The following is a 27,077-nucleotide window of genomic DNA, read 5'->3' on the forward strand; positions in this document are numbered from 1 at the left end:
CACCTCTGATGGCAGATTCATTGATTGTCGTTGAACACATGTCCAGAGTGTGGGTGTGGGTCTCCATGTGCAGGCTCACGTGTGTGTTTATTTCAGTTTGTCATCTAATACGCTTGTGTGTGTGAGTGTATGCACTTATGACTGCCCAGAGAGTATGACTGATGGCGAAGGAGAGTTATGCCCCAGCGATATTACTGAGCTGACATTTACTCCATTCGAGTGGCCTCAGTGGGTGCCGTACTTCTCACCATATTGAAATAAGAGCTCCCTTAGATTTAGTTTGCAATATCTTAACCGGTTTATGCACCTACTGGAGGCTTTTTAAACGCGGAGCTGGGAGGAGGAGGAGGAGGAGGGTTGCTGCTCGTTAACCTCTGTGTAAAACCAACAGACTGTACACGGAGACCCTGCATCTGACCCCACTTTCTCTGCTAAGTATATAATCTCTATATGCAACCTGGTTTTGTTTCACCATAAAAGAGAAGGGTAGAGCAGCGGGGTGGGGGTGATAGAAGGTGCTGCTTTAATATAAAAAAGAAAAAAAACACGAAAAGAAAAAGGCGATAAATGCGAGCGACACGCATTCCGGGCAATACCGTAAACACGCTCGTGTTGAGGCCCTGTCAGCACAGAGGGACACTAAGTGTTCATAAATTCCTGGCCCAGCAGAGCGGCACTGATTATTGCATTACAGCACGCTGCCTGCAGAGGAATTAAGGACTCACCTCTGGTGACAGAGGGACAGGTCTGCTCTACTGACCAGGAGGACTCAACCTGGGCAGGAAAGGTCTCAAATCCATCTGGTGCAATTAAACGTTTTATTGAAATTCTTTAGATTTACAGAGAGGGACACGTCTTCTTTTAAAGCCAGCTTCCTTAGAGACACCAGATCACTTCTGGAACTAATTTCACACAGACGCAGCCACCTGTTTCTTCCAAACAATAAAAAGAAGCTCACCAACCGCACCATGATCCAGTCACATCTAAACTACTGTACTTGGGATTCATGCTAGAAGTTGGCTGCTCTTTACTGAAAGGTCTATTATCGTCTGCATTCACTCGATCGTAAAACACTCAATCTGTGAGGGGAGGAATCTCAGAGGCAGCAGCAGCTTCCTGTGAAGTGAAGGTCCAGTAACCAGGACAAAAACTGGACGGGACACAGTCCTTAACACACAACGCGGCCTCTGAAGGTGAAAGTGTTTACAACTGCACACATGTGCAGCCACAGGCTAAAAGGAGGTGGCAGCATCCTGCTGATTTATCCTCTGCCACAGCTCTCAGTCCCGTCCTGCACACCACAGACATGAGGGATGCCTTTAATTTCTCATTAAAATGCCCTGGAACAGCTGAGTGCAGAGGAGGCCCTGTGTGTCACCGTCTGTGTGTGTGGACAGCTTGATTAGACTTTGTGACAGCGGAAAGGTGTGCGTCGAGCCGCGCCGACAGCGGAGCGCGCGTCGGGAAGCTGGAACATTCGAGCACATCACTCGGGATGACACAGTGTGGAGCTCCAGGGCCGGGCCCACCATAAATATTAATGGCCAAGAACAAGTGGATTGGGAGTTGAGTTATCAGGGCGGGCCTTCCTAATTGACATTTTACCTGCTGTATACCTTAACGGGGCTGTAAAACGCAGAGGCTGGGATGAGCCGTGAGGGGGAACGTGTCAGTCAAGCTCGTCCCCGTTACTGCCGCCTTCCTCTGAGAGAAGCAGCTCCAGCACACTCAGGTTTCTCTTAATTTAATCCCACCTGGGCTTCTGTTGTCCACGTTATTTTCATTATTAATAAATCTGTCGGTTATTTACTTGTGTTAATCAATACAATCTTTTACTCCAAACAATGCCACGATATTACTTTCATGGAATACCAGTACAATTGTCTAAATTGTCTAAAAAGCTGAAGACATAGTGTGTGGTTGAAATAATCATTCGCTTGAGAGGTGAAGATAAATGAATAGTCTCACTGCAGTCTTTCACACTGGACGTTACTATCCTGCACCTCATCCGAAACATTTCGCTCGAAAACAGCGCACACTCGCGAAAAGTTGACTCTCTGAACCCAAAGCGCCCCCACTTACATTATCTGAAAACCTGACAGGCGGGGCAGACAACAAACAATTATCCCCACGGCGAGGGGGGGGGAGAAAAAGAAAATCGAAGATTGAGAAAATAAATACGGCTGATGTCATCAAAGCTAAATGGCAAGCCCTGTGCGAGAAAAGGCTGGAGAGTCTATTCATATTTACTGTTGCCAGGATTTTAATATCAACATCATCGAAAGCACATCAGATGTTTCTCTTTCCACTGACTGATTCACGAGGACCAGCACACACTGCTATCTCTATTTGATGAAAATGAAAGCACAACTAAAAAGGTTAATCTATAGACAAACACGATTAAATAAACAGCCCATAATGCTGAGATATTAGCGGGGCTTATAGGAAATGGCAGATCATTATATTTCCGAAAAGGCCAACGTTTGATAGATTTTTTCTGAAAAGAGCAAATGTGTCTCGGTGGGTGCTGTGATTTATGAGCGTTTGTGGAGGTGCAGTGTAGCGTGGCGATAACACCGAAAACATTCAAAGGAATCAAGACGGACACAACTCGGTGATCACCGACAACAAACTGAGGCTGCAGTCCATACGTGGACCGCATCGATCTGTGATGCGATGCCCCCTCCATCTAATCTCCTGGGAGTGGAGAGATGATTACCTGACATACCTGTGGTGTGTTGATTGAGTATTGGACATAAAAGCGCATCTAAACACATGTTTCTGTGTAATCCACAGCACAGTTTGAGAGGCTGGGACTCAAACCCTCCAGCTTGTTGTGTTAGGCCTGAGCATTTGGCTCCACCAAGAGGCCGTATGTCAAACTGCCATCCAGCCACAAGACACCGAATGGTTGATGAAAAGGTCCGTTCAGTGCAGGCAGCACCAACATGCGCATGTATCTGTTCCTGTTAGGTTTACTGATTGGTTTGACAGTAGTGTCCTCTCTTTGATTTTGCATCTAGCTTTTGAAAAACTCGACAAATATATCCCCTTCACTATTTGTTTAAAATTCAAACACACTTTTGGTAAATAACAGCTGCTACAAGCATATTTGAAGAGATCCACGACTGGATAATCAATCCTGACAACCATAAACGAAGCTGTCGAAAAACACTAAACACGTTTCTACATCATTTCAGGCGACACAAACTGATTCCCAAATATCTGCTGCCACCTTGTGGCCATCTGCTGCCACTGTAGCACAAAACCCACAAAATAAGCACGACTGCACCAATTACCTCTTCACAGTACCTCTTCATATAAATTATTTATTGTCACCCCCCCACCCCCAGTTTCAGTGAAAAGACATTCATTAAAATCACTCTTAAGCATTTCAGATCATCCAAAACCAAATACAATATTCAATGGCAATTACAACAATTACAAGTGAGCTTACAGTGAGTTTGTTCATGAGATTTATTTAAAAAATTACAATTAAGCATTCAAGTGTGGTGATTTAATTAAATGTTAATGCCAGAACTAGTTCAAAGGTTCACAGATTGAAAATTAAATGTGCTTTTAAAGGCAAATGCCTAATAAATAATACTACTTCTCAGTAGACACTTCTCAGTTTATTCAGTATAATAACATTTAGTTAATTTCTTTTATGTTTGAATCAAGAAACTAATCGGAGAATCCCCTTCAAAACGGGGCACACAGTGGTTGAGTATATCAAAGAGCACTTACTGTGAAATGCTCCTGGGATTTGTAGTTCTCATCGAGGTAGATACGGGCCCTGCTGTACTCCTTCATGGCATTACTGGACAGCAGCTCTCTGATGGACATGCACAGGTTTCTCAGGTTAAACGTGTTCACTGAGCCAAAACAGATACAGTCAGGGAGATTCTTGGGAAGATTTCGATTTTCCCTCAAAATTCCGATGCACAGCTTTGATATGACCAGTGGAGGGACTACTCCCCTCAGTTTCAAACACACTGTTCCACAAGCCATGAAAGAGCTCGTCTCCTGTCAAACTGCCCCCCCGTTACCACAAAAATCACCACAATTACACCAAATTGGAGGAACAATACTTACTTCACAAAACTATCCACGTGCGACATGGACGCCTCATAATTCTTCCCGCCCACCTCTTGGCAGTGCACCGCCAAGAAGTGAGGCTTCTGGGACTGTACTGTCTGCAATGGAAGAGGGAGAGAAGAAGCATGGGTCAAAAAGGGCTGAGGAAAGACAAACATCTCCATTTTTTTTCAAAATGACACTGAATCCTGTACAAGCTTGGCGTCTGGGCCTTCCAAGTCAACTCCGCGAGAAGATACCACATTTGTTCAAGACAAAGCACCTCTCTAATGTAGGCAGAGGGCACTTAGTGAGCTTGTTCCACAAGCGTAACATTGCTCCTCTTCCTCTGCTGTCACAGATGTGCCTGCAGCTCTGTATGTACCTACAGAAGGCTGCGACAGAAGCTTATATGTCACCATTAGTGCTGACACTTTTCTTACTATAACCGATAACAGCTCTGCTGCTCCAGGAAGATGTCGGGATGCTTATTATAGTGTGGGCAAGACTCCAGCGGAACTGGGGGGAAAAAAGCAGTGAGAACATAATGCGTTTTATGTATTTTGGTCCTTAAATATACAAAGTAAAAGTGGTGCGATATCCTTCCCGAGTCACGTGACTTCACATTGCTTTCCTTTAATATTCCCTCTTGCACATGGCGAGGTGTTTGTGAGCACCCTGTCAGAGGTCCTCAGAGCAGCTGACCTCTAATGGAAAATCAATGCTGCAGAGTGATTTACAGCACTCACAAGCACTCACAGGGGTCTGGCCGGCTGACGGTAGGCAGTGGCTGTGCATCAATGTCACATCGTGCTCAGAGGTGGGGGGGGGGTCTACAAACGGTCCCCTGGACCTGGATGGAGCCCAGCAGCTGCTACCACACCAGAGGACCACCTCAGACTTGCATTATGCTCACTAAAGGCTCAATAAAATAAATGTAATGCATGGCACCAACGCTATGGATTTTCCATCAACCTATGGCCCGTCTCTTAGCTGGATGACCCAGAAGCACGGTCCCTGCAGCTGGAACCGGAGACTGATTAGAGCGCCGATAAACTTGCGATGGAAAAAAAGAAAGTCACCCTCGCAAAAGGAGCTCGCTGTCGGCGCCAGGCTCGTACGTGTGACTCGTGCGTGTGTCCTATTAACTTTCCAGGGCGTGAACGCAGGTCGAATATGACAGACAGAGAGAGTCCGGGAGGTCATTTCATTACCAGAATCACCAGTCCAATCAGCACCAAACCAGTCAGCATTAACCAGTAACCTTATGCTACTTTGGCAGACTGCAAGCCCTTAACTAGCATCCAATCCCACGTTCAGTGTTTGCATTAAAAGAATTCTGTTCACATCCAAGTAGGGACTGATATACTGACGTGACAAATACTGGCGCAATTAAAAGTGAATTTATGATGCGTGATAACGATGGCGTCCTCTCTAAACAACCATCGGACGGAGACAGCTGTCGTGTCAGTGGCGAGAAAGGCCCGTCTGCCCGTGCTGTCACGGCGAACAGAGCGCTGCCATATGGCAGCATTTCTCAACCTCACAAGGACGTCGGACTGTTTGACTTGGAGGTGTGTCCTCTCGTCCTCTCCTCCTTTTTCTCCGTGACAAAACTCTCAGCAACATCTGAATTCCAAGGATTTACCCATTTGTTTAAATAAGTCATCTGTCAAACTGCTTTGGAGGCAGAGGAGGCCTGCGCTGCCCTAATGAGTCAGATCAATGTTATCACCTCCCACAGTCTAACAGCATACGTCCCCTGCTGACTCTCTTCACCCATATTTGCACTGATGTTTGTCTTCTTGTTTAATCAGAGTTAAGTTAAACAACTTAACAGTGTACTTTAATAAACAGGAAATCATATGCAACCCTTCATTTCTTTAGATTTTGCCAGAAAAACAGAAAATAGGAGCCGAGATTCATCCAAACGAAAACATAAAAGGAAAGTTTAAGGAGGATATCCCATTCTAACAAGCTTGAAAGCCAATAATGTTGACGTCCAGGCTCTGGGGAGGGTTCATCCCTCCATGAGACCCGTTGCCACCGATTTTCAGTCCAGTTCATGTGTTATTTCACACACCTCAGCAGTTTCTGCCCCGTCTTCCTTCTGTAAGACAGACACTCTTTCCTGGAGACCGTTTTTGATAAGGCTTTGAAACACTCACTGAGAGGCTGCGAGGACCGGTTCATCCCTTGGATTAGCTGCCTTTTTATGCTTGAGTGATATTCATAGGCCAGCATTAGGCGGCTTAACAAGAAAAAAGCATTTCTCTGGTAAAAGGACTGGACTGAAAATGAGTGAAAAAGCAGCCGATGTCCAAAGAAAAACCCTCAAAAAGTCGAGAGAACTATTGCTCAAGACTACAAGAAAGTCTGGCTCCTTGGAAGCTGAATGTAAAGAAATACTGGGATTGCTTATATTAAGACTTCTGCACAAAACAAACAAAAAATCTCAAAATTCCAGCAGCTGAAAGACTGAAATAGACCAACGTGTCACTGAAGTGGCATTGAAATAATAAACACTCAAAAAAGTCGGACATTTCAGTCATCATCGGAAATTTAGGACTTTAATGGATACCTCATGGACCACACAAATGATCATTTCCACCTAATGGAAAAAAATCATTTCACTTCATGGAACTCGTCTTTCCTGTTATAATTTGGTTTACTTAACAGATACCATCTGCGATTCAGAGAGGAGCACGAGTTTCATGCTTCCTGTTTGGAGGAGAAAAATGATCCGAAGCATCAGAGGAGCTTTTGTTCCGATAGATAACGCGGGTCGTAGTTCGAGTTTATCACCAGCTCGTCCTTTACATGTCTGTGTCAGGTAAGTGTATTGTTTCAATAGGGGGTCCGGGACCTATTGCAGAGTTGTATAAGTGCCTTGAAGCGACAAACCTAATCAACAAACTATCTGATGACCTCAATAGCTGTTTGTCTCTACAATTTGCAGATCACAAGACTGGATGTGGGGACCTGACACAATCACTAGCCTGTGATGGTCCAGAGAAGTTTCCAATGCAAATTAGCTGGGGGATTATTCAACTCACTGCGGTGCAATGCAAAGCGCTGTTTATACTTCTGCAGCAGCACTGGTGGGACACCATTGAACCCAGTTTATTGCACACAAGCCTGGCAGGCAAATGACCCTGCTTTGCTTATGTGAAAATGATCTGCAAAACCCCGAAGCGTACAGGAGAGTCCTCATGAGATTTGATTGGATCCAGCGGCGAGAAACGCAAGTGAGCGAGAGGCGCAGTTCTCGCAAGTAACAACAGGCAACAGTCGTAGTTCCAGTTCAGCCACATTTTAAGAGTTCAACACAGCGACGGTGCAGAATTCCAAACAGCAACATCAGAGATTCTGCCTGAACTGCTCCGAACACGTTTGGTGTGAAATGGCTCTGTGAGAAAACACTGCAAAGACGAAGAGAGGTACAGATAGAAAGAAAAAAGGAGCAATTTAAACAGGGAGTCGCCAGTGCAAACATGTCCTTGAACTCCAAGGGCACCGAGGTGTGCCACAAAATCAGACGTTTTATTTCCGCAGGGAATCCCCTCAAATCTATGACGAACCGAAGGAAACAACAGCTTAACAGAGTGATTCCTTAAACACTTCCAATTCTCTTCCACACAAACTGATATTGCCGTGTGAACAGAGTGCTGATTCAGTGTGTGAGACTTCAGTCTTTCCTGTGTGAAGCGGCCCTTGGATGCTTGCCAAACCAACTCAGAGCAGATGACATATCACTGCACACTAATAAACACACAATGTGCTTCTGTTGATCACATCCACCGGGGTTTTTCAGTGAAAAATACATCATAGCTTTCAGAGTTCGGGGGCCAAACGGCGATCTAAACCATGCACCAAAACACACAGTGCGTGTATTGTGTTTGCAGAGAGATCTCAACGAGTCAGCGCACCGTGGCTGATTGCAGTTAACTGCAGTCGTCACCGCTGCTCGTTCCCAGCCGCTCAGAGTTCAGGCTGATGCTTCTTTCCATGACGTCAGCCACCAGCAGCAGCAGCGCGGAACTGGCATGAGGCTACAAGCCTGCATGGCTCACACACAGGGGCACACCCCTCTCCCTGCATGCTTTTCAAGGCTTCTTTTTTTTTTTTTTTCCTCGCTACACACACATTGGTAGATGCGATACCTTCCTCCTAAGCACACAACCGTGTTGCCCAGTGCAAACAGAATTCCTCAACAACCAGGACGCACTTCATGATATCCAATAACATTAGCGCTGAACAAACACGAGAGCCGGAATCACTTGGCAAACAACATGTTTTGGCATGTCAGTGACGGTAATAATTACAGGGAGGAGTGAAACAAGAGTTGAAAAAAAAAAAAACCCAGCAGAGGCCGTGCAGCTGAGCAGACCTTTATCTGAGTTTTCTGGCTTCTGGGACCTGCAGCGCTGTCTGTAGTCAGGGAAAATTGCTTTGACATATTGAAGCTATGTTAATGGGTTTTGATTGGTTTGTCTGGAAGAATAAAATCTGTATAAAATCAGACAAAAACACAGTTAGTTTTAACCCGCTTAGCACTGGTAGATTATACCTGTTATAATTCAAATTAGCTTATCGTCACCAATCAGCTTCCAAGTCATATACCAGTCGACTGAGTTCATTAACAACTGCAGGTACGCCGTGCCCGAGTGACCAGGCTTTACTTAACTTTTTAGTACAATGACAGAATGGAGTTTGCCCACAATATTTATGATCATTACCGCGACCCACCGCGCATAATTTCAGTTCAGTTCAGTTCAGTTTCAGATCAGTCTTCATGGCAGCGGTAACTACAGCCTGAGTCATAAAAACTTCTCATGAGTGGCCTCTGATCTTTCCTCTCGACTCCCCAGACTCCCCGAATCTGATCAAGGGGATCTTTCGCAACAACTGCAGACCCCAACGAACAGCTGCCGACACCCTGGAACTGCACACCTTAAGATAATCCAAAAACGTACAACGTCCATAGCCCAACTCTTTAAAGCCGTTCTGTCTGCAGATGGGGAACCTTTTTTAAGAAAAAAAAAAGGGAAATTGTTGTATTTTTATTTTTACTTTCATTTCACAGATGTGAAAATATGAATGCTGCTCGAGGGTCATTCCCCGTCCCTCTCTGCTGTGCTTCAGCTCGACCTCCAATGCTCCTTCCCGCAGAAGAGGCCATTGTACAACTGGCAGTGAAAGCATCAGAGACCTAGTTATGTCACATGAAGTTCATCTCATGTATCAAAGACAGGGCGCAGAAAGCACCTTTAAGAAAAAGAAGGAAAAAAAACATTCCAGTTCACATGGTTTGCTGGAATGGGATAAAGAGCGTGTGTCAGAAGAAAATGACTGGTGTGATTTTTTTTATTTTTCTTGCAAATATTACAGTAAAAAACAACAACTAAATTTCAATGCTGCTACAGACACAATGAGACTCGACTATGTTTAAGTTCTCAGTAAGTTCTCTGTTGTTGATTTGAGAACACATTAAAAGGGCCTTAATGGTCTGGAAATTACCAGGAAATTGAATCATCTATATATATATATATATATATATATATATATATATATATATATATATATATATATATGTGTGTGAGTGTGTGAGTGTGTCTGTGTGTTAAGTCATGGGGAAATCTGTCATTGTGTGTGTGTTCCATTGCGTTGGCACACAGCAGTTAGTGTCAGTTAACATTTAGCTGAAGACACGAAAAAAATGCTGTTCTACAAGGACTCGAGACATTGTTGATACGAATTCAAAGGGAATCTGTGATGGAAAATCAGCCTGGTATTTTAGTTTGGAAACTGAAAATACGCCATCTTATCTGTATCACCACTCCACCCATCAGATGATGCAGCATTCACTGTAACTCAGAAGAGGGAAGTTTGCTTCGCTATCAGCATCAAATCTAACCATTGGTTTCATAATTCCCATCATAATTCACCAGACAGCTAGTCGAGAGTCAACTGCAGTCGAGAGAAAATCAAGCGTTTGAGAATAAAATAGCCAGTCTGGTGTGTTGACTGAGCTCTAAAGCTATACGATTTCAGACCACCGAAATAACATGCTCCAAAGGTTACCGAGTACAAAATGATTTGCTCGAATAAATACGAAATAAAGTTCGTAATAAAGACGTAAATTAAAAGATGAAATGGTAGCTGCTGTTCTGTCTCTGTTATTTCATCCAGATCATTTCTGACATTTCATTTGTGTCAGCTTGTTGGAAAGAGAGTGGAACATTGTTTTCTTTGAACTTCTAAATAAGTTTCATTAAGGTGTCGTCTAATGTACCTTACAGGTAAGGCGTTAATTAATAATGGGCAAACAATTAAATCCAAACATGCAGGAGCCAGCCCTCCCACTTATATGACTAGTGAGCGCATGTGTACTTTGGGTGAGCGTGAAACACTTTCTGCCAAAACCAACAGACCAGCGATTCCTCGGAATGGTAAATAAGCTTGCGAGTATTTCCTAACCTGTGTATCAGGTGTCTTTGCCGGTGTTCTCTGTGCACTTATTTATCTAACTATTTTAAGTGGCTACTCCCAACCCAGCTAGAGTGTCTGATACATGTGTTTAAGCATCCAAGAATTCATCCAAGAATAGAAAGTATTGACACTGTTCAAAAAATTCCAAAAATGTTAAGACTTACAGCATGAAAGGCCTCAAAACTACCAGGGTTACTTCAGGGTTGCCCATTTTGCTAAAATATGGCACCCAGGGGTCCGAGCAAAGTGTTTTTGCTTTGGGAGGGCGAACATGTTGCTGTAGGGTCGTCACCATTTGTTAACTTTAGGTTTGGCCCTGTATTCAGAATATTTTCACCGTTTTACTTTGCAGTGAGACAGGCTTTTTCCCAACAGAGCACTAAATCAGTTACCCCCCCCCCAAAAAAACTCCAAAGTCTCATAACAATACCGACCAAAAGCAGTCTGACCCAGCAGGGAGTCCGGTGAATCGCACGCTGGTTGTGGAAATAACCTGTGGACAAACCCACTTAAAAAGGCACCGAACTGTCTCTTTGACCTCATCTATTCGTGAGACATCATTATGGTGTACGGTGTCACTCACTGATAGGCTCACAGCTAATGGATGGAAAATGCTCAGATGGAGTCATAACAGTACGCTTTTTGGCATTAAAGCTGCGACTGGAAAACTGTTCCACCTCAAACCACTTCCTGAAGACAAAGTGGTTCTGAGTAACCTCACGCCAACCTCTTCAAATTAAGAAAACTTCTTGTTTTTTGTTTGTTTTACAGCCTGGTTGAACTGTAGTAGACAGTTGTGACACGCCGAGTAACAGCATTGAGAGATACTACAAGAGCCGTTGAATTAAAAAAAATGGGTGCTGGTTATTTCACTGCGTGGATCCTCCTCTTCAGGTGGTTTTCATTCCGAGTCGTCTTTAGTTTCGACGACTCTCCTTTTAACCCATCGTGTCTGTTCATTTATCAAAGCTGTCCTCGACTGCTCTGCACCAACCGTCCTGTGGATGTGAAAAGAAACACAAACCAAACCAAACTCTGAGGCGCACCAGTCCATCTTGGAAACCTGCAGTTCACCTGTGTGTGGTCTGTGTGTCGGTCTTATGTGTGCGAGAGCCCTCACTGTCATCACAGCAACGCAGATGAGGGCTATTTGAAGCGTGCGTGTCGTCATCCCCAGGCTGGTCCATCATCTTCCCATCTGTTCACTTAGCAGCTGACTGTCATTCTCCCTTCAGTCTCTCCACCTTGGTTTAACAAGGTGCATTTTTGGAAAGATACGAGCATTCAAGTATGTGACTCGACACCACGGTCCTGAGCTCACGATGAGGATGTGGGATCAGCAGGCAAACATCTGCGTACCACATCGCCGTGGCCCAACATTTACGAAGAAAACGACTGCAAATGTAGTTTGCTGATCCAAATCTAAACTCTGCAGTGGTTCTGGCTGTAGATCCCTGAAAGGTGGGAAAAAACTCATGGCAACCAATGTTGCAACTTGTTTTGCGCTTTGATGCTGCCATCCAATTATAGATGAGCCAATACTTTTCATGTCATAGTAAAATGCCTGGCTTTCAACATTTCATCTGTTTTCTATGTCCTATTGTGAACAAAACATTGGTTTATGAGCACTGCATTCGGTTCCGATTTATGTTTTACACAGCGTCCAAACTTCCCTGAAACTGAGGTGGTGCATCAAGCGAAGTTGTACCAGCTCTTATCACGGCTTCCACATTAAAAGTAATTAATATAGTTAATAATTTAAAAGCAGATTCGTCGTTGACATACATTTGGGAAGAGTTCAGTTCACGGTTACTGATCAGCAGATGATAATGTCAGTGTTCTGTAAAACTAAAACAATGCATGTGCCTCGCTCTCTCCCTCTTTGTCACTTTGAAAGCAGCACATTTGTGACTACAGTTAGGACGTGTCGCCGCCTCACTTCCCTTCACCCGGTGGAAAGAGTTGTGGTTTGTCTGGGGTTCCTCTGTAGATGAAAGGCCACGATATGAAACATGACTGAGCTCGAGCAAGCTCTTTTTTTCTTCTTCTTTCGAAATTAGAAAGTGAAAACTACGTGAATAAGATCACATCTGCATCTCCGACATTAGCCTGCTGGAACAGCAAGCACATCGAAGATCGTTCTACATGCCTTCACCCGCATCGCCGAATCAGAAGGGATGACGTGGAAAAAAACCTCTGTCCTGATGATATTTGTGGCAAAGCCTAAAGCTGTTGTGCAATATGTTCCACAACAAAGTGCAGCAAAAAATATTATAATAAAATGACAGCCGGCAGCTAAAGCATCACTCAGCTGACAAACTGTAACTCTACGTGCACATGTCGTCTACTGCTGCCGGACACGGCGTGTATTCTCCGGAAATGAACTCCTCGCAGCCAGAGTTCAGCAGCGGTAAGCTGGCCGTGCAGAGGGCCGTGGGCTCGCAGTTTAGCCAGCTCCCACCCAGGTATTGTAATGCACCTGAGATCAAAGTCCTTTGGTGTATTACGTATTGGAGTCAGTATGGAGCGCTGCTTACCTGATAAAGCTCTCTCAGCCATGTCCTCTGTAGATTTTCAGGCTGAAAAGAGAAAAAAAAGACAAACTGTAAGTGAAATCAGCAAGAATGACAAGAAAAAAAACACAAGTCGTTTGGTGCCAATAGCGACTCAACTTCGAATCTTCATTAAGCTTCGGTATCAACAGATTTCTTTCCGAACCCTCTCTTTTTTTTTTTTTTTACCTCTTATTGTCCAAATGTTGTTCGTGGGGAAATGTAACTCTGTGACGGAGACTACAGCAACTAGCAGAGTGGGTTTTGGCAGCACCGGACCAACTAAATGAGGATTCTTTGCCAGAGAAACAGTCATTCATCAGAAACAGAAAAATGAAAAACAGGTTGCAAAAGTGAGTCGGCTGCTCGTGTATTTCAAAGCGAAAGAAAAAAAATCACAGATTCCCATGCTGAAATAAAAAAAAGAAAAGGTAGAACTATGAGATTCAAAGGTGTACTGTAATAAAAAAAAGAGAGATTGAATTCAGTAAAACCTCAGCAAGATGAGCTGCCCTGACAAGCAACTCGCCAGAGGCCACGGCTAAACTAAATTACTGTTTAAACAGCCAGATGAACTATCTGCTTAACTCCACACTTGACATCTACAGTACACTAACACGTTTTCGCAGATCAACAAAAGATCTGTGAGGGATCCGCACACTTCGCACACTGTTGTACACGGATCTGCTAACAGGAAGCGGCTTCACTTCAATCGCAGCATCTCTGAGGGTCTCCAGGGCATCCACAAGCCTCTCGCCATCCTTCTTTTTCCCACCTCCTTTCGCTCTGCCTGTATCCGACATCCTCTCCCTCTCTGTCCTCCACTTTAAAAGGCTATTCCCAGACCTGGACTTGATTTAGTTTGTGCAGTGGAAACAGAGACAGGGCCCCTGAGCAGTCTACCATTTAAGGAGAGATCTCCCAATGTCGATAACTAGGTCTGATGAACGGCTGCGTGCGTGTGTGTGTGTGTGTGTGTGTGTGAGAGAGAGAGAGAGAGAGCAAGCGTGCGTGTGGAGTTTGTCCTAACAGGACTCGTCTATAATAAGAATACGCTGGGGATCTGCAGGCTGTGTTGGTATTTGTAAGAGTCCAAATATATTACAAAAGTAGGTGCTGTAACCATCCAGACTAAATAAATCATCGCCACGATAACTTTATCAACCACCATTTCACAAACTGAAGAAAGTGATGTTTATATAGTAATACTTTAGAACTTTGTACCAGCAAGAGCACATTTCTCACCATGTTTAAGGTTAGACGTCAAAGCCAACTCTGGCAGGGCTCAGTTTTTCTCCTGTACTACAACCCTGCTCCTAAAAGAGAAGCGACGCTGTGCATCAACAGCAGAATGCGATGTTCTGTAAATCAACCAAATGGTGCAAAGACAGCAAATCGACTGCAGATCTTCGATAATATGTGCCGGACACAGTTTGCGTTGTGTTGCTGGGGTAAGCAAAGCCTTCTCTGAATGTCGCCTGGCAGCATATGTGGATCCGCGACCTGAAAATGTTTTTCGGCCTGAAAGATGTCCTCACAGGTGAGTCATTACCCGTACTGTCACAGATGATGGCCTTTGAACTATGCACTGATGATAATGTGTCAGTTTGAGGTTTTAGAGAGATCATAAACTGTTAAATAGTTTTATTTAGGGACGCAGCTAATCGCCATTGGTGAACGAAGACACAAACGGATGATTTGGTGGACGAGGCAGAGATGCTTTCAATGCGACTGCACTTCGCCCACTTTCGTTGATGATCTATACGTACGTTGTTTTGCATGAGAGTATTTCCAAAAGTACAAATGCAACACTTTCCTGATGCCCTTTTATGTTTTGAGATGAATAAAAAAAAGAGAAAAAGGTTTGGGATCCATCATCATCATTATACCGTCTTTCCTTTTCTACTGGATTCTGAACAAATACCTCCAGGGAGGGAAGGTCCTGGAATTTGGTGCAGTTTTGGAGAAAAAGCCAAAGTTAGCTATAGATGTTCGTGTTTTTTTGTTTGTTTTTTTACATTCGTACATATATTATAATTAATATAAAAAAATGTTTAAATCCAAAAGTTTTTTTTTTTTTAATAGGTTGATTCTGCCTCTATTGAAATTGGCTGAGCAGGCCTTTATTTAGAAAGTAAAAACACAAATCAACCCAAATCAGCCCAGAACATGAAATGAAAACTATGAAAAATACGGGATTCAGTAATGTTCATCATGTTGCAATCAGTTCGTGTTTTTTTGCATCCAGCTCACTCTGCTGTGAACAACTGCTCCAGTTACAGTCCAGATCCAGCATTTTTACTGTTCCAGCACAGGCTTTGACTTCCAGAAAAACACGATCACAACAACATACCGTTGTTGGGCTTCAGCAGCTTTAGGCTAGCTGTCTCCCCCTTTAGCCAGTTTTCATGCTATCCGGCCTTCTGGCTCTAATCTGTGCTCGGTAAGCAAATGATCATCTATCCAAAACTATTCCGTTAACATCGCAGAATAAGAAGCACATAAGTCCACTTAATGCCCCAACTAAATTAGTTAAAATAGTGAAGCTGTTATTTGTACAACTATAACATCGCGTAACATGTCAATTAATGGGCTACATTGTTTATACCCGCTATATTTTTTAGATTGCAGAGGGCACCTAAATATCTAGGGACTTAGCAAGTGTGTGTTTGTGAGTGTGTGTGTGAGTGTGTGTGCACCAGCTTCAGCCAGATCAGAGAGCATAGGTCTATATAAGGAAATGAGCAGTGGACCTTGTCATCAGGCACATGGATGGAGGAAGAGAAAAAGAGTGAGGCAGAATCAGCCACAGAGAGGAACAGAGAGGCTCAAGCCAGAGAGATGCCACCTGAACGCCCTGGTAATGTTTTAAACAACCAAACACAGTTATGAAGTGCACAGGATCATCCAGCAACATGACAGCCTCTAAAGAATCATCCGGATATTTTTAGCTCTTTCTTTTGGTTGTTTCTCGCAGGCCCGCTGTTAGCTGCGCTTTCTGCCATTTCAAAAGGTTTCCTGTGCTTCACCCTCAGAATGGTAGAAACACTCAGCAGCCGCTAATCTCCTAAAAATCTCTCTGCAAGTGTAAGAGGGGACTTTACCCAAGGCTGGCCATGGCGATGAGGCAATAAAACCACGCTGTAGACATTTTCTAAACAAGTCCAGAAATATTTCATCAGAGGGAGGAAGCCATGCCCTAGATGAGCTTGATGAAAAAAAGAGAGTTGAAACGAAAAGGCAACGGCAGCTTGGCCCTGCAGAGAGCCACCCAGAACTTTTCTAGACCGCTCAAAATTAGGCTGAGGCGCCTGCTCTGGTGTGCAGCAAAGATCAGCAATGGTTCCGGGAGGAGATGTTGGCCTTGCCAGGGTGGCTCAAAGGAGAACCGGCGGGCCCTAGGAGGCCCGAGCCTTGGAGAGAAAGTGGGCTAATAGGAGGAACGAAAGGGAGGACAAAACAGGTCTATATTTATACCCTCGGCTCTTTGCCGCCCACCCTCAGCTTATCACAAGTTAATTTGCAGTTAATTAGAAAGTGGGGCTACACAGAAGTAAAAATAAACCCACACGATCCCCAGCCTCCCCTAGACGTGCACCTCGTCTTCCTCCAGCGGAACCTTCGCTCGGTTACTTCTCTCCACCTCCTCTCTCTTCTTCGCTACTGTTCTCTCAGTCGATGGCCTACTTTCCAGACAGTGTGGGGAACTGACACATTCAAACCTGTTTAATGCACAAGCCATAAAAAAAAGGTTGAATCCAAGTCGCTGCACTTTTGACAGACCTTTTGGCCAATAAACCAGCGTCAAAACTCTTCCATCATCCATCAGACTGAGCTTAAACCGTGACAACAACAAAAAAAAACAGCAAGCATCAGAGACTTTGCTAAGCCCTCTCAAACCTTTAATCATTTGAAATTAATTTCTATCGAAGTGGCAAAGAATGTACAGAAATCCTTATCTTCCTTTTCAGCTTGAGGCGAAAACTTCACCCCTGGCAGCAGAACTAGGCCGACATCACAGCATTTTCTGCGAGCCCTGACTGTAAGAGATGACAAGGTATTTTCCTCTTGCAAATGCCTGATCTCTGAATTGAACAAACTCCATGTAAAGCACTCCAACCAGGTCTGCTCGGGAGGAAAATGTATGGCTTGTACTTTAATTTTCGGCTTACTACTACTTTCTTTGGAACTACCTTGTACTGCGTAAGTCACTGAGATCTCTGAAAGCCTGATGAATTATCAGGTAAACAGGAAATTGTGTCAGCACCAATCTAACAGGGTGGGCCTGGGGCACAGTCACTAGCAAGACTAAAGCAAATGGCTGTAAGAAGTGACTTGAGTGAAGTGGCATTAGAGTGAGGCTGCAACAGAAAAAACAAACTGCTAACATGTCGGTTTCTGTCTATTCAGGTTTAGAGACTCAGCTTAGTTTTCACAGTCTTACACTCACAACATTCTTTTTACCGTGGGGTAAAAGGAAAGAGTGGGGTAAGATGAGCATGTGGGTACGTCGACCCGCCTTCTGCTCCTTTGCAACCCTGCACATCTACCGTTCATTTTGGAACCCCCCCCCCCCATCATTTCTGTCTGACGATAAAGAAAAGGTGCTCGTGGGAGGAGGGATGAGCGCCATTTATCTTTCCAAATGGGTTCTTCTTGAGACACAGTTAAACCTTTTTTTTGCAAATGAGGCGTGACAATCAGAGCTTTTTTTTTTTTTAATCCAGGTCTGAGGATATTTCTGACGTGTGTTGGCGAGCCGCCATCGTATACAACCGCTGGTAAGCCGAATGTCTGGGGCTCCGAGGAGCTGTGAAGAGGGAGCGCTGTGACCTTGATGAATGGAATGTTGAACAGTCACTAGTACTGGTCCTCAGAGTTCTGCGTTAGACATGCATCATTCCAGGGTTAGTTTGGACAGCAGTTTTTGATTTAGTTTTAGACTGACTTTCAGTGACATTTATTTCTTCACCCTACTTCAGTTTTTATTTAATTCTATTCAACAAACTTCTTAGTCTGCTCTTTGGAGAGGCCACGACTCTGGTGGTCAGCGGTTTGTCTCTAAAAATCTAAACGTCTTTTGGTTGGTTTTGTGCCGTTTAAGCTGTTTTTAGAAAATAAATATGGCTAATAAATGAGGGAATAAAGGGAATTAAATCAGTTTTTATAGGTAAATAACTATTGTAAATACATTTAACAGGAGTTTGATTCAGAATCAGTGACATGGTCAGTTTAACCCCAGATGGTTCACTTACACGTCGACCATGTAGTGAAGCGCTTTGAGTGGTCAGTTAGACTAGAAAAGCGCTATACAAGTACAAGTCCATTTACCATTTACTTGAATGAACCTCCCCCCAACCTGGGAAGGAGCCAGCTTTTCAGAACCCTTTGTCACCGATGCGCTCTGATCGCTCAAATTACCAGGAAACATCCTGAAAATTTCGTTAGATGCTTTCATTGTATTTCTGCCTCTTTTTTCCTTATTCCGAGGACGACATCAGTCAAGTGCGGTTGATCTTTCCCTTCCTCCTTGACTAGGAGAGTGAGAGCGAACCACCCCCCCCTCTTGTTTTCTCTGTTGGATGAAAGGAAAAGGAAAGACAAAAAGAGAAGCACTGTGAAGCTCTGCTGGTGCAGCACAGGTCACAGCCTTCAGTCCTCCACAGAGACTCAGAGGTTGCGACTTGAAGCACACACGGTCCTTTTTCCCCGTGCAGCTCCTCAGTGAGGCATTCTTTAGCCAACAGATCCTCAGCATTCCCCAGTCCAGCTCCACAGTGCAGAAGGCTGTCTAAACTGAAAGCTGTGGGGGTGTAGTTACGTCAAGGTCGGTGCCATTAAAGACCCCCGTGGCGATCTGCTGGGAACACATGGCCACCACATGGGTTTCCTCCTTCTCCACCTACTGCTTACACTCAAAGTAATACTCATGCTGTTTCGTCTCGGCCTCAATTTCAGCTGCAATGTTGTTATTTTTATTAGGCACTGACCTACAGCAAGAGCATCCTCATGTTTCAGCTGGCTGTTGTTCTGCTAAGAACACCTCCCATTTCCAAGAAGCACCCGCTTGGTTCGACCAGGCTGGGTGGGGATAAGAGAGACATTTTTATTTTTAAAAACCTGCTTTGCGCTGCAGCTTGCAGCCTCCGTAATTGAAAAGACGAGAGTGGAGATGAGGAATCTTTAAAAAGCAACGGTTGCTTGGTTACACCTGGCACTAATACGAGACACACACACACACAGGTCTACCACAGAAAAAACTAGCTACATTTGATGTCCAACTTATAAAGCGAGGTACAACAACGCGGCTGTCTGTTTCCATCTTTGTCTCTGACGCACACAGACGCGAGCATCATCCCTCTGAAGCACACCGCTGATGGAGAACCAGGCTGGAAAACATGCTCAAGGACATCTTTACATGTCAAGCTTTCAACTGGAGCTCCTGACACACTAATCTAGGTCATGTGGAAAATAATATCACGACAGATTGGGACACGTAATACAGTAGAAAAAGGGAGAAACTTCTCAACTGCTTTTGTATAAATCAAAGAAAAACAACACACGGCTTCGCTCAGATAAGTGGTGTACTGGTTAACTCAGGTGGAGCTCAGGGGATGACAAAGCCTGCCTTATAATCTGAATGGGGTCAGAGTTGGAAAGGCCCAGGGAGAGATGCCGCTAAATTCAATGTTTCCTTAGGCTTAAATTAGCATGGAGGGCCAGGTATGTAAACAGCCGCCAGAGTAAATCTGTCCTTTTGTGCCGCCTTAGTGTGCCTGACCTCAGAGTCATTCAGCTGCCTCTGTGGTGAGTCTTTCATACAGTGGACCGGCGGCAGCTGGAGACAGCAGCCATAGTTCTCCGACTCCGACCAGGTGGAGAACTGGTTAATGCGCGGCAGGCCGAGCTCACAGAGCAAGAATGCCTGTCGCCAGCTGCAGTCTGCATGCGGGAAGAGCAACTCGCTGGAAAGGCAACAAAATATATTAAAAAGCTAATCTAACATACGTCAGAATGTGTATAAACCAAGGTTTAATAATGGCCTTCAATAAAAACGAGCCAGCTTTGTCCAGTCCATTTAGATAAACCACAGCTGAGGCGTGAAAGGGAAAGAGCCGATCCCTTTTTTTCAGATCATAACCACCTCATTTGCCATGCAAAGTGAGTTATAAATCAGTGACTGCTTTTACTGCCAGAGAGGTGTCTGCAAAAAAAAAAATTAAAAATAGGGAATCCCCACGCTGCACTGATATTCTTCCACGGCTGACTGAAGTGACTCCAGCAAAGGCTGTTTTAGCTCCTAATAAGAAGATTCATTTTGTACATTTGTGGCTTTCCTCCTCCTCTTTTATTTATTTGTATTTTTAATGGCACAGCTCCTTATGTATAGAAAGCTTGGTGTTGTGTGTGTGCGTGTTGACAGACTGCTTGAAAGGAGGTTATTGGCTTTCAGGGGAGCAAACGGCTGACTAAAAATACCCTGGCTGAAAGGAGATGGAGGCCTGCAGCTGAGGGAGGGGATCAGAGGAAGGAGAAACGGTTGATTGGTTGGGCCCCCGCGTCCTTCCACAGGTTGCAGCTGAAAAAAAAACTCCTTCACGGTTGCTCTGCAGAGGCCGGGTGACACAGAGGTACGTCCCCTCTGTGCTTTACGTAACTCGCACATCAAAGAGGACTCATTAAGGAATTAATTAGCACAAACCCACACCGAAACTTTGAATTAGACCGCAGCTGGTTCCTGAGAGATGTCTCCACCCTTCAAGAGGACAAGTGGAAGTATTATGTCAGTGCTTCACACAAAGTGGCTGTCGTGACTTCAAATAATAGTGACTTCAAGCCATCTAAGCCAACATATTTTGAACACTTTTTAACCCTCAGAATAAGAAGCAAACAGCTCCTCCACTTGTGGAGAACGGAGAAAGCAAGTTCTCTTCTCTTGCCGACTGCAGACCGACTGCTACAGAACAAGGGGGTGCATCGGAGCTTCTCCTCAGCAGAGCAGAAGCATTTCCTTTTCGGTGTGTTCATAAGGCGCTTCCTCGTACTTTGCTATTCGTCTGGTAATCAAATTGGTAATCAAATGTATCCTGCTTCCATTAAAGCCTAATGGTGGTTGTGTACTAATGACTGTTTAAATGCAGCATGCATCTGGGGAACAAAAAAACAGGCAAATCTGGTTGAGTCGTGGCAGCAGGAGCCCTGTTTGTACAATACACTAACCGACTTTATAAGTAGCGTAATGCTGGTTTTGGGTTGTGTGAAACCTACATTTCTGCTTTAAGACTCTTGCTCTCTAGCTCTCAGGCTGCTAAAAAATTCAAGTGGTTTCTGTTCTTTCTGCTCAGTGCAGGCGGGTAAAAGTTTTCAGCCCACCTCAGCCCAAAACAGAAAGAAGCCAGGATACAAGAAGGAGGTCTTTGTCTTTTATTGATGTTGCCAGCTTTTCGAAAGTGCTTTCAGACGCTGCTTTCAGTGTGGGATCAGAGGATGGCAAATGAGCAGTTAAACTGCTATCGTAATATTCATAGAAATGCACAGGCACGCATCCCCTTTCAACGTAAATCAACAGTCAGCTGGGATTTGGTACGCTTCGTGTGTCATCAGAATACAGGAAATTACAGCACTCAAGGCAACCACAGCTGTGCTGTTCAAAAAGCTTTTGCCTCACTGCTTGAAACTACAGCTACACCCTTACAATACCACTGAAAAGCTAACACACCCAGGCGGATGGGTTCACAATCTGTAGTGGGAGCCTTGAGGTGAAAAAAAACTCTGCAGTGCGACTAAACCTGGCACCTCCCACGCTGACATATTTCTTCAAATCAATTATTCAAACCCGTATTTCTCTTGAACAGGATCTTTTGTGTAAGCCACACTCTGTCATTCATATTCTCAGGAGTGGAGAGAAAAAATTGGCTCTCCACTGTAAAACAGTGTTGCGCTATGCAATAAACACTCGTCCTGAGGGGCCTCTGCAACCAACAGAGCGATGCTGCTATCTGAGCAGTGTGAACTCTCCTACTCACACACCTCTGCCATGTGTTACTCAACACACCCCAGCCAACTCTCCAACACAACATGATGCGCAGAACTACCACATTGCCTTGACAAATAGGAACTTTGAACAAGGTAATTTCCATTGAAGACACAACAGAACAAACTGTGCATGACTAAGCATAAACTCTGAGACTGAAGTATCAGTTTGTCAGTATGGGGGAAAACATTCTACTACATGTTTACAGTTTTGCACGTTAAATTCCAAAGAATCTGGTAAGAATTAATCTTATGTGTGAGAGTAATCTCACAAAAGTGTGCCTAATTGTTTTCTAATGCTGTGCTGACATAATGACAAATCTAACCGGAGTCAGTCAGGTGCAGCGCTATGGATTAATGGATCATTATCAAGACTCCTCTTCATCCACTTTGGTTCAAATTTTTAAAAAAATTCTCCAAACTGCATGGCCTTCAGGGGATTAAGGTGTTAGCTTCAGACCACCTGCATCTTTGTTAGGGTTAGAGTGCAACGATTAGTTGACGTTGTCAACAAAAATCGATAACATAATTAGTCGCCGACGTATTTAATTGTCGGTTACGTCTTCACACGTCTTTTTCACGCTGTCGAGCTGAACATCCTTTTTCGCACGGAGTGAGTCCTCACACTTCCCACCTATCTCTGCTTCGAGATTCATGCGCGTTACGGTAAATAAAAGCGGGAGTGAAATGACTGAATGGCTGAATTATCTTCCTCTCCTCGACACCCAGAAAAAATTGATTATCTGCAAGTTTTATAAAGCCGACCTCATGTATCACGGGAGCACGTTTGTCATGCATGGATATTTGAAGAGGAAGCACGTTGGAGCTCTGTGAGACTCACCATGGTAAGATATTTAGCTTGTTAGCGTAGCCTGCTAGCTATAAATAAGCGGAGTTGTCTTGGATTTTGACATTAAAGTGCAACATTAAAATTGTATCATTCAATTTCACAGTCCAAAGTTACAACCACGCTGTATTTTTTTCCCACTTGTTTACTTTTTGGTATTGATTTAGTATTGATAAGCACTGTTCTTAGCATTTTCAGTCAATGTTAATGTTAAAAGTCAAGAAAAAATATGGCTTGAAAGTATCCTTTTTCAGTTTTAGATTGTTTTAATTAGTAATTCACCGATTAGTCGATCAATCGTTTCAATAATCGATGTCTAGTTGACGATCAAAATAGTCGTTGCAGCCCTAGTTTGGGTTAAGATACGGTCAAGCAAAGCATAGAAAAATAACCTTCAAACATCGTATGAAAGCTAAAGCGGAGCATGAGCCAACTATCATCATGTGCATGAACAACAGAGCAAAGTCTAATTATACGTTCTTCTTTGATTTCCTTTGAAAACTGAATATTATGCAACGTTACAACATTCCTTCATTTTTCACTGAGATCTTGTCATTGATGACGGGAGAGTCGGTCCGCTGCCTAAAGTTTTCTCCGGCACATTGAACTCTGTGGTGGCTAAAAAAAAAAAAAAAAAGACGTCTCATGCTCCCTGCACCGCCATCTCACACACAATGCGAGCCCAATCCTGGCATTGTCATCATGGAAGATGTCCCTTTTTTTTTTTTTACCTAATGAGAAGTCTGAGAAAAACAGAACACATCATTTTCAAAAATCACTATCAAAGCAGGGAACGGGCCCTGTGGAATCGATTTGTGTCAAGTTCCGTCACCATTCAATTGTTCCAAAAGCCTGAAGAATGCACATTCTTCCTTTAGAAATAATAATTTGTGTATAGGAGAGGGACATTTGTGTATTTGTAGCAAAACACGAGCATCGGAAGGTGGGGTGAAAGAAACACAGAGGCAAAAATAATCAACCCAGGGTGTGTCGAGCCCTCTGGGACAGAGGAGAAGCTGCTCATCAAAGGCACACTGAAGAAATCCGTTCAACCTGTCAGACAAATGTAGCATTCAAAAAAGCCACCAATTCTTTCCACAATTAACTTGCCAACACAAAGGAATCTATGAATCACCACGTGTGTTCCAGGAAAGCCTTGATTCTCTGAGTCTGCATATGAAAGATGTGCTAAAGCCAAACAGGGAAATGTTGTGCCCCACAGAAAGAAAAAGTGTGTGTGTGTGGTGTTTTAAATGCCACCCATACCACCACGCTATAATTACAAGTCACAAATAAAGCAAAGATAAAGACCATGTACGCTGTGAACCCCCGCTGTGTCTCCAGTTTGGTACGCTCCGAGGCCTGTTCGCATTCAGCTGCCTCTGATGGGAGAGCTGAGGGCTGCTGTAATCACACTGTTTTCACACAAAAAAACGGCACCACTTCTCTTCTGATGTTTAACACATTCCCGAATATTCATCCCTCGACTACCTTAATCGTGGGTGGTGTCCTGTATTTCTTTTGCGGATCTAAAGTAAGGAAAAACAAATAAAATGTTAGTCATGGAGATAGGAGTCCGTTCGCAGTGCATCGTCACTCAGGTCTGTGTGCTTAAGGTCAGTGAAGCAAGGCAAAGATCAGTTCTTGAGAAAAACTCTGCTGCGCACATTTCCTGCAGTGGCTGCTTGATAACCTGCTGCCTCTTTGAGTTCCAGGCAGGTTACAGAAGTCCCTGCAATCTAATCACATCATCCTGTACTCACTTGCAATCTGTCTTGCACAATAGGAGACATCACCTGGGAAAGACAGGAGGGGGTGAAAGGCAACACTTCACCACCGGCATCAGTCCCACAGAGCAACCAAATTAGTTCCTGCGGCACATCAAATGGCTCTAATCGCCGGGTCAAACGTGCACCCCAGCAGTGTCTGTGCCGCTGCTGTGGAGAGCTGCTGCCGGATTTCTCTTCTTTTCCCTGAACTGATCTGATGTCAAGTGTCCAGCGAAACAGCTCATTAGAAGTGAACCGCTGAGGCCGTAACAAAAAGCCCCCCCCCATCTGAAGGGGTGAAAACTCTGGAAAATAAATAATAACTGAACTTTTACAAGTACCAGACACTTTCCACACGACATCGGTAATTGAAAGATGTAGTAAAATGCTGCTCAGGCCTGGCAACCGTCTCTGTGTGGAATATCTTTACTAAAACAATAACCGCAAGTAAAAAAAAGAGTGGATACTCCATGCAGTTGTTGGACAAAGCGCACTAAGCTGAGTTATTCAAAGCACGTGTGACTAGATCAGTGGAGCTGCCACAGGGGGAAAAAAAGGATTTCTTATTGTTTAAAGCTGAAAATGCATTCCATCTAAGATTTAAAAGCTGTCAGACGCAGTGCAGTGAAGGTTAATCCTAATGTTTACTTTGCTCCATTGGAGGGATTAAACAGAGAGAGAAGACATGGCTGCAATGCTCCAGAGTTAGCAGAGACCCCCAAAAAGTCCACCTGAAAAACAGTCGTGATGGCCAGGATCTGACAAAAATACATTTAATGCTCACTTAAGTTATTTTTAGCAGCTTTTTTTCGGCTCAGCGGCCCTAACCATAACCCTAACCCTCACCCCTTCAGCGGCTTAGCTTAGCTTAATGGCACAGTTTCACTTCATCAGCACTGGCCACCATATTATTTAGTTCATACATGTTGAGACTGAAAATAGGTGAATTCCAAAAACATTACAGAACAGACTTATGTTCAAGCTAAAAGAGGCAATAATGACATAAAAACGTTAAATAACTGTTCCGTTTACGTTCATCAACACTGTTTAACAGCCGTTGGTCACCCTGCACTGTAACACTATAAAATAATCTGCATCAGCCACCCAAAGACCCGTATTCTGACGTCCTGATGGAAACATCCCCGACAGGGCTCAGAATCCACGGCCACCGGGGACACATTTTTAACAACCACGGTTTGCCTTTCTCCAGAAGGGCAAACTTCAAAGGCCAGACGAATTGGTCGACCGGCAGCTCCTTCATCAGGCATACAGTCAGCACGAACTGCTGCATTTCACAACAAGAATCTCAGGTTGCTGCTCAGCTTCTCGGTTTTGTCTCCTAAAACTCAAAGTGCTGGTTTGAGGTGCTCAGATGGCCCCAAGACATCCTGAGGGACACCGGCAACCTGCTTCTGCTCACACTTCCAAGAAGAGGAATCAATCCACAAAAAGGGCGTACTTTGAAACCAGTGCATCATTTAGGAATGGAAGAAAGAGAGCGTGAAATAAATTGGCAGCGACAGATTCAACAGAAAAGGCGTGCCCTACTTTCACAGGCTTTGAAAAGTCACACAGATGCTTTCAGTCTCATGAGGCGTCTGCACGAAATATTTGAGGTGGACGGCGAGAGTGATTTATGTTTCTCGACTCTTTTCACTCATTTGTGCACGCTTGTGTCGAAGATCTAGAAGTCTGACGTTGATTCCGACATCGATTCTGGGGTTTGGGTGTCGGGAAGAACAATCAATTGTATGTTCTGAGAAAGAGCAATCCTTCCCCTGTTGTCCAAAAGTGACACTGAGGGTGTGAAAACTGCATTCACGAGAGGCTAAGACCGGGAATGCTTCTTACTGCTTTTCTTCATCGAGTGAGATGAACACAGTCTTCATGGTTAAAGTGTTACGGGGTTTTAGACGTCAGAAACCGAAAAGTCACAGCTGTGAATTCTGATTTTTTTTTTGCAACTCTTGCTCTGGAGGTGACATGACCCGCATTTCACCCTTGAATCAGTATCATAGTGGCACCGCTGCAGACAAAATGAGCACAGGTCAACAGAAAGTGCCTGGAATAAGACGTAAGCATGCTGCGGTCTGCCTCTGTGTGAGAACAACATGTGACTGCAGTGAGAGCAGAAATCTATGTCGCTAATGTCCTTTTTTTCCATGTACCTGAGCCCTGATCCGACCTCACAAATCTGCCTCCGATATCTTTCTTAAATGAACTAACTTCTAGACAGGAAGCAGCAGGAAATGGTTAGGAGTAGGTGGAGGAGGAGAAACAAGACAGTGTCTACAGAACGTCTGGTGC

General features: G+C 44.1%; 1 protein-coding gene across 2 annotated transcripts in view; it reads right to left on the minus strand.

Annotated features, from left to right (window-relative positions):
• inpp5a (inositol polyphosphate-5-phosphatase A) overlaps positions 1 to 27,077 on the minus strand; it is a 132,028-nt gene that overhangs the window by 83,875 nt on the left and 21,076 nt on the right. For both annotated transcript variants that reach the window (XM_072391439.1, XM_072391440.1), the window contains exons 2-4: positions 13,107 to 13,148; positions 4,096 to 4,196; positions 3,748 to 3,835 (exon numbers count right to left, since the gene is read on the minus strand). In XM_072391439.1, coding sequence (XP_072247540.1) covers positions 3,748 to 3,835; positions 4,096 to 4,196; positions 13,107 to 13,148 — 231 coding nt within the window. The remainder of the gene's footprint in view (positions 1 to 3,747; positions 3,836 to 4,095; positions 4,197 to 13,106; positions 13,149 to 27,077) is intronic.

This window comes from Leuresthes tenuis, unplaced genomic scaffold (genome assembly GCF_036924035.1).
Source record: "Leuresthes tenuis unplaced genomic scaffold, fLeuTen1.0.hap1 SCAF_8, whole genome shotgun sequence".
NCBI lineage: Eukaryota > Metazoa > Chordata > Actinopteri > Atheriniformes > Atherinopsidae > Leuresthes > Leuresthes tenuis.